At 40.0% G+C, this 13349-nt stretch overlaps 1 protein-coding gene across 15 annotated transcripts in view; it reads left to right on the plus strand.

Moving 5' to 3' along the window:
- The window catches only part of arhgef37 (Rho guanine nucleotide exchange factor 37), a 236463-nt gene that overhangs the window by 205338 nt on the left and 17776 nt on the right, over positions 1–13349 (plus strand). For all 15 annotated transcript variants that reach the window (XM_087995405.1, XM_087995412.1, XM_087995410.1 and 12 more), the window contains 2 exons: positions 4117–4239; positions 8709–8895. In XM_087995405.1, coding sequence (XP_087851531.1) covers positions 4117–4239; positions 8709–8895 — 310 coding nt within the window. The remainder of the gene's footprint in view (positions 1–4116; positions 4240–8708; positions 8896–13349) is intronic.

Here is a 13349-nt window from a genome sequence, read left to right on the forward strand (position 1 = left end):
GGCAGGGTTGTAGGCAACTGAGCTTGGAGGACAGACTGAAACTGGCAGAAATTTTCTCCATAATTGTGAACATATACTTTCATAACAAGCCCTGTGAACAGAAACTTTTCACATAGGCAAAACAACAGTTATTACATCTCTAATTAAAGGATTTACAACCTATCGGATGACTCACTACTATCAATTAAAGCTAGAATTCATGATGAAAGATGCAATCTTTTGGAACTTACCATATATTAAAAGCAATAACTCAACAAGCCTTCTTTGCTAGCACTACTAGGACAAAGACACATGGGAGCACCATTGCCTACAAATCCCCCTAAGAGCCTAGGAGCTATATAACCATTCCTTTACTGCCACTTGCAATTCCCTTCCTAATGGCTCTATTGGTTCATGTATACAAAATGGACACCAGTGTGGTTCATAAAGCTGGCTCTCTGAAATCTTTTCATGAGCAACAATTACTGGACTTGTCAGCAATGTGAATTAATTAAAAAACTACAAGTGTTTCCTGGCTTTCTGTATGCTCGTGAATATGTTTAAATTCAGAAGTTAGCAGACTATTAATACCTATTGATATTGCAATTTGTTGATATCTCAGTCATGCACATGCACCAAACCCCAGCCAAGTTTAAATCCTCCCAAGGTCTGCATATTAACTAAATGTGAGGTTACTGATCAATTAAATCCAGTCGAAACACAAGGTGGTGCTCCAAATACATCAAGCATGAGTGCTCTTCTTTCACAAATCACAAAGTTCCTGCTTTGTTATTATGGTAGATATGCAGAAAAGGACGGAAGTGCAAAATAGATAAATATTATCCATTTACATTTAAAGGAATTAATACTTCTGTTTGTGTGGTGTTTCACAAGGCTTTTATAGGTATGCAGATTTAAAGTTAAATTCTATCTCCCACAGTAAGAGCAGAGTGCCTCCTGATCAGTTCAGTAGCTTTCTCATCAAAGGTTATGAGACCTTTAAACATGAACAACTCAATGGATGACCAGTTCATCAACAGCATTGTGTGTCACTTTGGCTTGAAGTGGATACAGCAAAGGCCAACAATTGAGGGATGTTTGTCAGGTGGTAAAGACATCAGATGAAACAGTAAAGGACAAGGGTTTAGGTGGTAGGCCTGCAAGTATTTGCTGTATGGAGCATTGTGAAAGGATATGCAACTTTTAATTCTGGGCAGTGAAGATTGTTTTAGGTGCCAAAGGAAAAATAAAGAAAGAATGATCAGTGTAGTGCTTTCTCTACCTGGTCAAGTCATCAAAATTAATGTGGCATTTGTTTTTTTTGTTTGGATCTAGTGGTCAATTGGCCTTCAATGCTAGTGCAGGCTTGATCCACGTGGTACAATTTCTTTGCAGGCTTCTTCCCATGGACACTCAGCAATCTGTTTCTCTTCTGCTCGGTGGCTGATCAAAAGGGTAATGTCAGGTGTAGTCTCTTTTTTTGTAACTCTGCGCTATTCCTTCCCTTATAGTCTATCAGTTGCCATATGTATCGGTGTGGCACAGAACACAGAGGACATTCAGTCAGAATACCTACACAGGAAACAGAGTATTTCAAGAATTACCTGCTGCTCCCTGAACCTGTTGCTGCAGTCTTCAGGCTTTTGAAAGGCTGCAAAACAATTTTTGAGCACCCGACATACTACTCCCATTTTACATCTAACTTATGTTAATGACATCTCCTGTGGATATGTAAATAGGCTGACCCACAAAACCCTGGGGCAAGCAATTATCCAAACCATTACTAAGCACAATTGATTACTCATTTGTGCAATTCTGTGTAGAATTTAGAACCACAGGTATAGCTGATTCTTCCATAATACCATACACTAACTCATTCAACTAATGAATGCCTGCTGTGCTGTTATCACAGAGATTCCCTATGGTTGCCTATAATGACCCTGTACTATGAAAGTATAGTGCAATATTCATAGCCCATGACAGAAGAGATGATGATGACTGCAAATCTTCATGCAGTTATAAGAAAATAATTTGCAATTACAGGTTTCTCTTTTTATCTTTTTAGTAGTATGTTTTTTTTCTGATACACATTCCCCATCATTATAGGGAATAAAAGCAAAATTTTGCTGCTGGAAATCTGATATAAAAATAGGAAGTGCTGGAGAAACTCAGTAGGTTTGACAGCATCTGTGAAGAAATGTCTTATAGTCTAAAAATGGAGTTAACGTTTGAGTATAGTATGAGTTTTTCAGAATGGAGTCATTGGACACAAAACACTAACTTTGTTTTTCTCTCCAGAGATGTTGCCAGATCTGCTGTGTTTCTCCAGCACATCCTATTTTTATATCATTATAAGGCTTGTGTCTGTGTATATTCTTTAGCGGGGGTGGGGAAGAAGACAAGTATCTAACAGGATGCCTCCTCATGGGAAGATGTTCGTCATGTCTCAGATATTCTTATCATGACAACTGAGACAATGAATTCTCCTAGAGTTATGCTAAACATTTTGATAAAGCGAATGAATGGTTTTGTTGCTGATCGATTGTTTAAGTCAATGGTTACTACTTGTTTGGACAATTTAACAATTTTGAGCAATTTAACTCCTTCATATGACAATATTCTAAGCTATAATAGACCAAGTCCCTAAATCATTTTTGTCTCTCACTTTCTTTTCCGTCAACATTTTCTTATCTCTGCCATGATAATGACAAAAGTCACTTCCTCTTAGACAATCCCTGGGGTGGGAGGAATACTTGCTTCCGTTCTGGTTAAGTAGATTCTAAGATGAGTCCAATGCATCAAGTTTTGGCAGATGGTGAGGCAGCTAAGTTTCTGTGTTCATTCCAGTACCTAAATTTTATGTACCAGTTGGCATATTCTCAATGACATCTCTTGGATGTGTTCAGCACCTTCCCAAATTAATTTATTTTAGCTAGTCAAAGGTGAGAAACTGTCATGAATCAGTGGTGATGTTTAACCTGTTCAAATTTGTTTTATGGATGTGTACTCCAGATAACTTTTTGCCATGACCAAGTTCTGAGTATGGCCGATGAACAACATGTCTTGCCCAGTGTATCAGGATAGCAATTATTTAAGGTTGGAAAGGTAACACATGATGGCTGTTAATTGATTAGTTGATGTCTGGACATGTAGAGGGAGAACAACTGGGACTGGGAGAAAGCCTTCTTCAATTGATATTGTCAATAAATTCTGCACAAAAAAGATCTATGGCCCACATCTCCCAACCCAAACTGAGCATCGTCCCGTACACACACACACACTCTCTTAACTGCCAATCCTGTTGTATCCACTTGGCATCATATACACCCCCCCTGTCCACTGGCCACTGTACCCACATTTGCCTGGCACACTTTGTCCTTCCTCAACCACCTGACACCCTCCCTCCAGTGCTTTGAAGTGTCTGCTGTGGGTTGCCCAAGTCTCTGAAGTATATTACATGTAAGGATCATTGCTACTCAGTAATCTGTGCAGTAATCAGACCTCAAAAGTTGTTCAGTTAGGTCTTCTCACCATTAAAAATAATGCAAAAAATTAAAAGCTATTAACATTTGGTTGTAACCTCACAGTAACCATTGCTCCTTTGGAAATATTCCTGATGAAGAGCTTATGCTCGAAACATCGATTCTCCTGCTCCTCGGAAGCTGCCTGACCAGATGTGCTTTTCCAGCACCACACTCTTTGACTCTGGTCTCCAGCATCTGCAGTCCTCACTTTCTCCGAGTTAACTTATAGCTAAGTTTTCTTGAAAGATTTTCATTGCAAATTATCTCTTGTGACAATTTCTTTGTCTGATGATTTGTCGCTCTAAATAGCTAACCTTTTTTTGATGGGACAAAGGGCATGTCTGCCTTAGATGGAGAAAAAAATGTAGGTTAAAGGTGGGAAGATGTTAGTCATGTCTCAGATATTCTTATAATGACAACTGAGACAACAAATTCTCCTAGAGCTATGCTAAACATTTTGATAAAGCGAATGAATGGATTTGTTGCTGATTGATGATTTAAGTCAATGGTTACTTGTTTGGACAATTTAACAATTTTGAGCAATTTAACTCCTTCATATGACAGTATTCAAAGCTATAATAGACCAAGTCCCTAAATCATTTTTGTGTCTCAGTTTCTGTTTAGTAGCAAAGACAACTTTTGGCAACAAACTGAAGAAACATTGCAGAAATCAAGTGTAAAACTGGAAAGGTTTTGCCAGATATTTGAATCAATGATGGAACAACCTATAGAACAGGTATGTTGCATGCAGAGCAGTTGAAGAAGTAAATAACGGTTCTCTTTTGAAGGATTCCTGTTCCAGTGCATACTCAGTGAAGTCATTGTATAGAAAGCCCATTATGCGAATAGTAAAACAATAACAATTAATGAACTAAATGTGGGTTTGGAAAACACACGTTCACACCCCCCTCCCCAACCTGTTTGTAAGACATTACATTCAGTTTATAAACAGCATCATGTATATTGTGGAAACATTGTTCATATTGAATCACTGTAGCATTTAGTGAGATGATCAGGTGAAATTATGTATGTTTTGGCATTCAATTGTTGCAAGTCATCTAGAACATAGAACATTACAGCGCAGTACAGATCCTTCGGCCCTTGATGTTGCGCCGCCATGTCATACTAATCTGAGGCCCATCTAACCTACACTATTCCATGTACGTCCATATGCCTGTCCAATGACCTTAAATGCACTTAAACTTGGCGAATCTACTACCATTGCAGGCAAAGCATTCCATACCCTTACTACTCTCTGAGTAAAGAAACTACCTCTGGCATCTGTCTTATACCTATCTTCCCTCACTTTAAAGTTGTGTTCCCTTGTGTTTACCGTTCCCATACTTGGAAAAAGGCTCTCCCTGTTCACCCTATCTAACCCTCTGATTATCTTGTATGTCTCTATTAAGTCACCTCTCAACCTTCTTCTCTCTAACGAGAACAGCCTCAAGGCTCTCAGCCTTTCCTCGTAAGACATTCCTTCCATACCAGGCAACACCCTAGTAAATCTTTTCTGCACCCTTTCCACATCCTTCTTATAATGCGGTGACCAGAACTGTACACAATACTCCAAGTGTGGCCGTACCAGAGCTTTGTACAGTTGCAGCATAACCTCCTGCTTCCGGAACTCAATCCTCTATTAATATAGGCTAAAACACTGTTTGTTTGCCTTTTTCTTAACAACCCTGTCAATCTGGGTGGCAATTTTCAGGGATCTGTGTACATGGACACCAGGATCTCTCTGCTCATCTGCACTCCCAAGAATCTTACCATCAGCCCATTACTTTGCATTCCGATTACTCCGTCCAAAATGTATCACCTCACACTTGTCCGCATTAAACTCCATTTGCCACCTCTCAGCCCAGCTCTGTATCCTATCTATGTCTCTCTGCAACCTACTACATCCTTCGTCACTATCCACAACTCCACCGACCTTAGTGTCGTCCGCAAATTTACTAACCCACCCTTCTAAGCCCTCATCCAGGGCTGAAAATGACGAACAGCAGTGGACCCAACACCGACCCTTGCAGTACGCTGCTAGTAACTGGACACCAAGGTGAACATGTTCCATCAACTACAACCTTCTGTTTTCTTTCAGCAAGCCAATTACTGATCCAAACTGCTATGTCTCCCACAATCCCATTCCTCCGCTTTTTGTATAATAGCCTACTGTGGGGAACCTTATCGAATGCCTTGCTGAAATCCATATACACCACATCAACTGGTTTACTCTCATCTACCTGTCAAAAAAGTCAGTAAGATTCGTTAGGCACGACCTACCCTTCACAAAACCGTGCTGACTGTCACTGATCAGAATTCTTTTCTAGATGGTTATAAATCCTATCTCTTATAACCTTTTCCAATACTTTACCAACAACTGAAGTGAGATTCACTGATCCCAGGGTTGTCTCTACTACCCTTTTTGAATAAGGGAACCACATTTGCTATCCTCCAGTCCTCAGGCACTATTCCTGTAGACAATGATGATTTGAAGATCAATGCCAAAGGCTCGGCAATCTCTTCCCTTGCTTCCCAGAGGATCCTAGGATGGATAGATCCCATCCGGCCAAGGGGACTTGTCTATTTTCACACTCTGCAGTATTTCTAATACCTCTTCCTTATGAACCTCAGTCTCTTCTAGTCTAGATGCAAGTATCTCTGTATCTTCCTCGCCAACATTTTCATTTTCTATAGTGAATACTGTTGAATTTAAAATGAATCCTTCTAAAGATTGCTAATATTATTGGTATTTTTGCTTGCTAGTTGTTTAACCCAAAGGTAATGGCATAGTATTTGTTGCAAATATGTACAATAAACCACCCACCAGAAATAGGAACAGAGAAGCACAGGAGTCAGCAACTTAGCCCTTCGCGCCTGCTCCACCATTCGTTATGATCATGGCTGATCATCCAGTTCAATAGCTTGTTCCCACTTTACTTCCATATCCTTTGATCTCTTTATCCCTAAGTGCTATATCCAATCACTCAATGTTTTGGCCTTGACTGCTTTCTGTGGTAGCAAATTCCACAGGCTCACCACTCTGAAGAAATCTCTCCTTATCTCAGTCCGAGGTGGTTTGCCCTATATACTTTGAGACTGTATCGCTGCTTCTGAACTCCCCTGTGATTGGGAATATCCATCCTGCATCTACTCTGTCTGGCCCCTGTTAGAAGTTTAGACATTTCCTTGTGATCCTCCTTCATTCTTTTGAACTCCCGTGAAGACCATCCCAACTAATTCAATCTCTCCTCATAAATTGGTCAGATTTAGGAACCAATCTGGTAAACCTTCACTGTGTCCCTGTCTAGCAGGATCATTCTTCCTCAAATAAAGAAGACTAAACTGTATACAATATTCCAGGCATGGTCTCATGAAGGCCCTATATAATTGCAGCAAGATATTCCTATTCCTGTACTCTATTCTTTGACTATGAAGGCATGAATATCATTTGCATTCTTGACCACCTGCTGCACCTGTGTGCTTACCTTCAGTGACTTGTGTATATGGACATCCAGATCTCCATTGCATATTTCCCTCTCTCAATTTATAGACATTCAAGCGACAATCTACTTTCTTGTTTTTGCTTCAAATTGGATAACCTCACATTTATACACATTGTAATGCACCTGCCATGCAATTGCCCACTCAATCATTGCTAAACCCATACTGCTCTGTCTGATCTGATATTGTTTTCCAAGTGCTCAGCAATTAAATCTTTTCTAATGGGCCCTAGCATTTTCCCAATTACCAAGGTCAATCTGACTGGTTCATAATTCCTGGTTTTTCCTCTGTTTCCCTTTTAAATAGCTACTGTCCAGTCTGTAGGAACTGTTCCAGTTTACAGAATCTTGGAAGTTGACCACCAATACATTCACTACTTCCAGGGCCACTTCCTTAAAGGCTCTGCAATATAAATTATCAGCTCTGGGGATTTATCAGCTTTCAATCCCAGCAATTTCCCCAACACTATCTTCCTACTAATTCTGATTTCCTTCTGTTCGCCCCTCTCACTAAATTCTGTATTCTCCAACATTTCTGGTATGTTATTTCTGTGTTCCTTTGTGATTGTGTATGTATTTAGTTGGTCGCCCATTTCTTTGATGCCATTATAAATTCCCCTGTTTCTGCCTGTAAGGGGCTTCCATTTGTCTTTGCCAATTATTTTCTCTTCACCTACGTATAGAAACTTTTACAGTCAATTTGTATGTCCCCATACCTTACTTTCGTCCTCTGTTTTCCCCTTCTTAGCCAATCCTTTTGTTGTTCTTTGTTGAATTCCGAACTGCTCTCATCCTCATTTTGTTGCTTTTTCTGATCAATTTGTGCGCTTCTTCCTTGGATCTAATACTGTCTCTAATTTTCCTTGTAAGCCTTAGTTTGGTCTTTTTACCCATTTTACTTTTGCACCAAACAGGAATGAACAATTGTTGCAGTTCACCCGCATGCTCTTTGAATGTTTTCCAATGCCTTTCCATCGTTATCCCTTTAAATAACATCTCCCAACTAATCATAGCATCATACCATCACAACTGCCTCTATTTAGATTCAGGACCCCAGTCTCAGAATCAACTATGTCACTCTCCATCTTTATGTAGAATTCTATTATATTATGATCACTCATCTCCAGGGGGCTTCACACAACTAGATTATTGGAGCCTAAAATCTAGCAGAATGGGAGTAATTGTTTTTTAACTGCAGATTCATCAGACTTTTTATTTGTGTTAATAACAATTCTACATGTTGCTACAGAAAGATCAGTTAAATATATGTGACAATTTTTACTCCCTTCGCCTAGTGCAAGTTCAGCAGTAGTGGAGTCACACTCATAGCAGAGCACTTAGCTCCTCACATGGAAAGTCTGGACTATAAAAGCCAGGGGATCAGGAAAGGGAAACGGTAAGTTTTGAAATTATTTTGGTAAGCCCAAAGAGGCAGGAGAGCTCCTTTAGGCTGCATGAGAATAATGAGGACAATGGGTTATAGCTGGTGAGCTGCATCATGACATTCTCTTGAAACACGCACTTTGCTGCATGTATGCTAATGAGATTCAGCCCTTAAATGGGTCAAGCTTCCCTCTGCAGTTCTTAGACAGCCAGCCGCATGTTCCATCAACTACTTACTCTATAGTTGAAAATGCACACGATTGACAGTTCATTATCCCATGGCGTTTGTTGTTCAGTTGATTTTCAGTATCTTCTTTTTCAGCCTTATAATGAAGAAAAACTGGAAACTCTTCTGAAGAAGTACAGCCCAGAGAAGATTTATCAGGTTACCAGTAATGTTTCTGGAAACAAAGACCTTGACCTGACACTTCAAAGAGGGGACCTTGTGGCACTTCTTCAAGCCACAGACACAAGAGGAAATTCAAATAGATGGCTTGTGGATTCAGGAGGTAACAATTTCACAGTCATATTTATAACAGAAATTGCAATGTGTATAGCCATTTTCTAGTTTTGACGGTATTTATCTTCCATCTTCCACCTAATTTACTCCTCCATTTCCTGAGTTGTTGTTCATACTTGAGTTGAAACAAGAGATTCACATGGGGGGGCATATCTTTTTGCTTATTTTCCAGTATAGAATTCAGGAGCCCTTAATCATACCTGATTTTTGATCCATTTTAATACATCTACAACAAGCCCAGATCAGCAATAGTGATCTTGCAGTTCAACGAGTGAAGCCAAGATTTTGCTGGTCTTTTCATTACTTGGGATGTTTGTCACATTATGGTACTAAATAAATAAAACTTCATTATTTTTCAATGAAGCAACACCTTACTGTCTTTGACTGATACACATATTGCCAACAATACTACTTTTAATTTTAAGAAAAAGTTTTTTTTCTCTGAAGATTAAAGAGAGGGAGAGATATAAAGCATGTCCTATGGTCTTTGGATCATAAAATCTATCGCCTTAGAACAAGGCTTAAGAGAAACATAAATTAAAATTTCAACACTCAAAGACTAATGGAAATCTTAGTTTTAAAGTAAAATTCAGAAAGATTCTTTACCATGTGGTCAAAACTATTAATCGACTCAACCTTCTTGCTGAAGTAAGATATATTTGAGAAAAACTGGAATAATATATAAAGTAGACCTTACATAAGGCTGCTCTCTTGTTAGATAAAGAAAACTGGTGGTACTTTAATCTGAGGGTCACCACACCTCAGGCAAAGGGAGACGCTGAGAAGAAGAGTCCTTCGTGGTAATCTCAGCCAGTGTAGAAATTGAACACATGCTGTTGGCTTTATTCTGCAACACAAACCAGCTGTCCAGCCAACTGAGCGAACTGACCCAGTGTCTATTAAAATAAATGTAACGGTCATTGAGAGGCTGCATAATGCAGTACTGCAGTGAATAGAAATGATGCACTCCAGATATTGGACAGATTATTTGGACCAAATGGCCTTTGCTGTGTTGTAATTTCTATGTAACTTTGGGTTACTGGCCCATCATACTAATTGCTATAAAGTCTGATAGGTAATGTCTTTTGAAAAGTTATAGGTAAGTTGGTAGAAGAAGAGAATATAAATTGGGGATTAATTGTAACTAACTCCTTGTGAAGGGGAAACCAAACCAGAAAGCAAGTGGCATGGTTGTCCACCCAATACACACAGGATCATTTTTACATATGCAGGTCATCTTCTGAATACATAATTGTAATTCCATCTGCCGTGTAAACTTGAGGCCTGAGTTGTGGAGCAGTGATCATTTCACCACAACTCCAAACCTGCCAGGCACAGCAACTAATTCCCCATTGGTCCAGAAGGAATACAAGAGCACCAGGATCCCTCTCCTGAAGTAGTTACCTTGTACAGAAATTGTCACTGTTGGACCCTAGCAGTGGCTGTTTTCTTAGTGACCTTCTGGCATTTTTGTTCAGGGTCAGAAAGTAGCATATTAATGAATCTTGGCCATCAAAAATCAGCTGAGTTGCTGAATGGGCACAAAGTTTACTTTTCCAGGAGTTAATATCAAGCTGCTTAAAAAAAATCTCTATTGCATGACATTATGACCTTCCATACATGTGATATAGTGAACAGCGATAATAGAGTACAAGGAGCAATTGATGCTTGGCCAGCTGTGCAATACAGTAAGAACTAATGGCTAGAAATGCAGGTACCTATGTGAATAATTAGACTATAAGCAATTACTCACTCCCAATTACTGAATAACTCTAATATTGCTAAAGCTGGAACAAATTGAATATCTTATTATCTCTGTACATTTTTCTCGTGTTGTAATGACAACATGAAGTTCAGAAAATTTTATTGCTTTCTTCTGTGATTTATGTGATGCTAGCCAGTCTCATCTCCTACTGCCATTTCTTTCTATAACTTCATGTGAATTGCTTTCATGATGTGGTTAGGATAAAGGGAAAGAAGGAAAAGTTATTAGTTTTTTTCTTCTACAGTATCTCACATAGTGCCTTCTGGTGCAGATTGAATTCTTCCTCTACCATTAAACATTGCTACCTTCTCTTGGTTTTTTGTCACCTGTCCTGTAATGTGTGAACTTGGGGGGATATTCAGTACCTCCTCCACACACCCCTTTCTGACTACAACCCCTAAGGCGGTAACGTGACCCACTGAAATCATTTTGCAAGAACAAATAATTTAATCATTTTCCCTGTGAATATCTGGAAACAGTAGTATAAGCTTTTGGAGTTTACATTGTTTTCAGGATTCTGTAATTCCAAGGCCTTACTAAGTGAACCTACATTATCCCTAACAGTTGCTTGAAAGGACTCTTTTGCTTCACAAATTCCAAAAACTTCCACTCTACTAAAGTTGCAACTGGTTTATGACAATTTGCTTTAAATCATTGAGCTATATTCTTACTTTGTTGGCAGCTGCCATGTGGCTTCTATTCTGTGACAATCCTGTCATTCCTGAATTCCTTTCTCCTGCATAACAAGCAAGAATCTGACTGATTGGTGATCAGGGTCACCACAGCACACACTGTTCATGATCTTCACATGACCTTATGACCAATGACTAAAGCATGCTACAATAAGATCAGTGCCTTAAATAGAGCTGACCTTAGTCTCAAGCAACAGAACTGATGCCCAGGGCAGATCTGGTGGCTATTTGCAATGCAACTTGGAAAGAGTATCCTTTAATAATGGTTTGTTATATTTTGCTCAGCAAAATTACAATCCCTGTAGAGGTTGATAACTCATAAACAGATATTTGAATTTTCCAGTGACTGTGTAGAAGGATCATATGACAGTTTCAAATTTTAAAGATTTTATTCTGACAAACGGAAAACAGCATTGTATAAACATTAAAGTAAAACAAAGAAATGCAGATGCTGGAAATCTAAAACACAAACAAGACTTGCTGGAGAATCTCATCAGATCTGATGGCATCTGTGGAAAGAGAGCAGAATTAATGTTTCAAGTCCAGTGACTCTTCAGAACTGTAACTGTAAAAGGTCAAAGGAGAGTAGAGGTGGCATGGGACCTATAAGGACTCTGAGTGAAGGGGCAAATGTTGACATTGGGGTCATAAAGAGACATGGGGAGTTGATAGAAGGGCATAGCTTATCATAGAACAACCAAAGGGCCCATGGGAGATGAGTGAGTTGATTTAGGAATGGTGGAGGCATGAATTCGGATGGATGAGATGTGGGGTGTATGAGAGCAGGTGATGAGGAGAGATGGCTGCTTTTTTTTCTGTTTAGTTCTTTCATTTGTCGTGCTGGAGTACTAAGTTGGGACTTTTCCACGACTCACCTCTGTGCCTGACCCAATTTCCACTTCATCCACCCAAGAATACAAATACAAGCATCCAGATCACTTTGTTGATGCTCAAATTTAAGGAGCAAGGAGTTGTTCCATTCTTTTGCTCCTGATCCAGGAGGCAAAATTCAACCTCATTCTTTTCTCTGTGCATTGCAGGATTGGCTGCCTCTACCTGTGTCAGATTTCTGTAGACTTAGGGGTCAGGAACATTTAAATTTAGCCAAGTGTGAATTGCATCCAGTTTTTTTGGGCACGTATTGCAGCGAGCTTGAACAGGTTTCCTTGCCATTGCAGAAACTTACAAACTCGCCTTATTAACTTCTTAGCCCACCTCTATGGTATTCCACATGTCTGATTTCATCCCCATTTTACGACATACCATTTCCAAAACAACAGGGGTCTAGATTAGAATGGTGCTGGAAAAGCACAGCAGGTCAGGCAGCATCCAAGGAGCAGGAAAATCGACGTTTCAGGCAAAAGCCCTTCATCAGGAATAGAGGCAGGGTGCCTGCAGAGTGGAGAGATGAATGAAAAGGGATGGGGGTGGGGAGAAAGTAGCATAGAATACAATAGGTGAATGGGGGTGGGGATGGAGGTGATAGGTCAGAGAGGAGGATGGGAAAAGATAGCAAAGAGTACAATAGGGGTGGGGATGAAGGTGATAGGTCAGAGAGGAGGGTGGTGTGGATAGGTGAAAAGTAAGGTAGGCAGGTAGGACAGGTCATGAGGGCAGTGCTGAGTTGGAAGGCTGGAGCTGGGGTGAGGTGGGGGAAGGGGAAATTAGGAAACTGGTGAAATCCACATTGATGCCATGGGATTGAAGTGTTCTGAGGCGGAAGATGAGGCATTCTTCCTCCAGGCATCGGGTGGTGAGGGAGCAGTGAAACACTCAGCAGATATCCATTGAAAAACCACCATTCCTGGTACCTGCTTCAGCTTTAGAAGGCCACAGTCCAACTGGTCAAGCTCCGGCACACAGAGACTGCCTGCCTAGTCAAAGATGTGACCATAAGATGTCAAAGAAGGAGAAAGATGGCACTATTATTCTCCATCAGGGACCTGGAAATTCTGGTCAAGGAAATCAGTGCAAAAGAGGGGAGTC

The sequence above is a fragment of the Chiloscyllium plagiosum genome, unplaced genomic scaffold (genome assembly GCF_037043375.1).
Source record: "Chiloscyllium plagiosum isolate Xiang-an unplaced genomic scaffold, Cpla_swu_hap1 HiC_scaffold_16, whole genome shotgun sequence".
In the NCBI taxonomy this organism is placed as follows: domain Eukaryota; kingdom Metazoa; phylum Chordata; class Chondrichthyes; order Orectolobiformes; family Hemiscylliidae; genus Chiloscyllium; species Chiloscyllium plagiosum.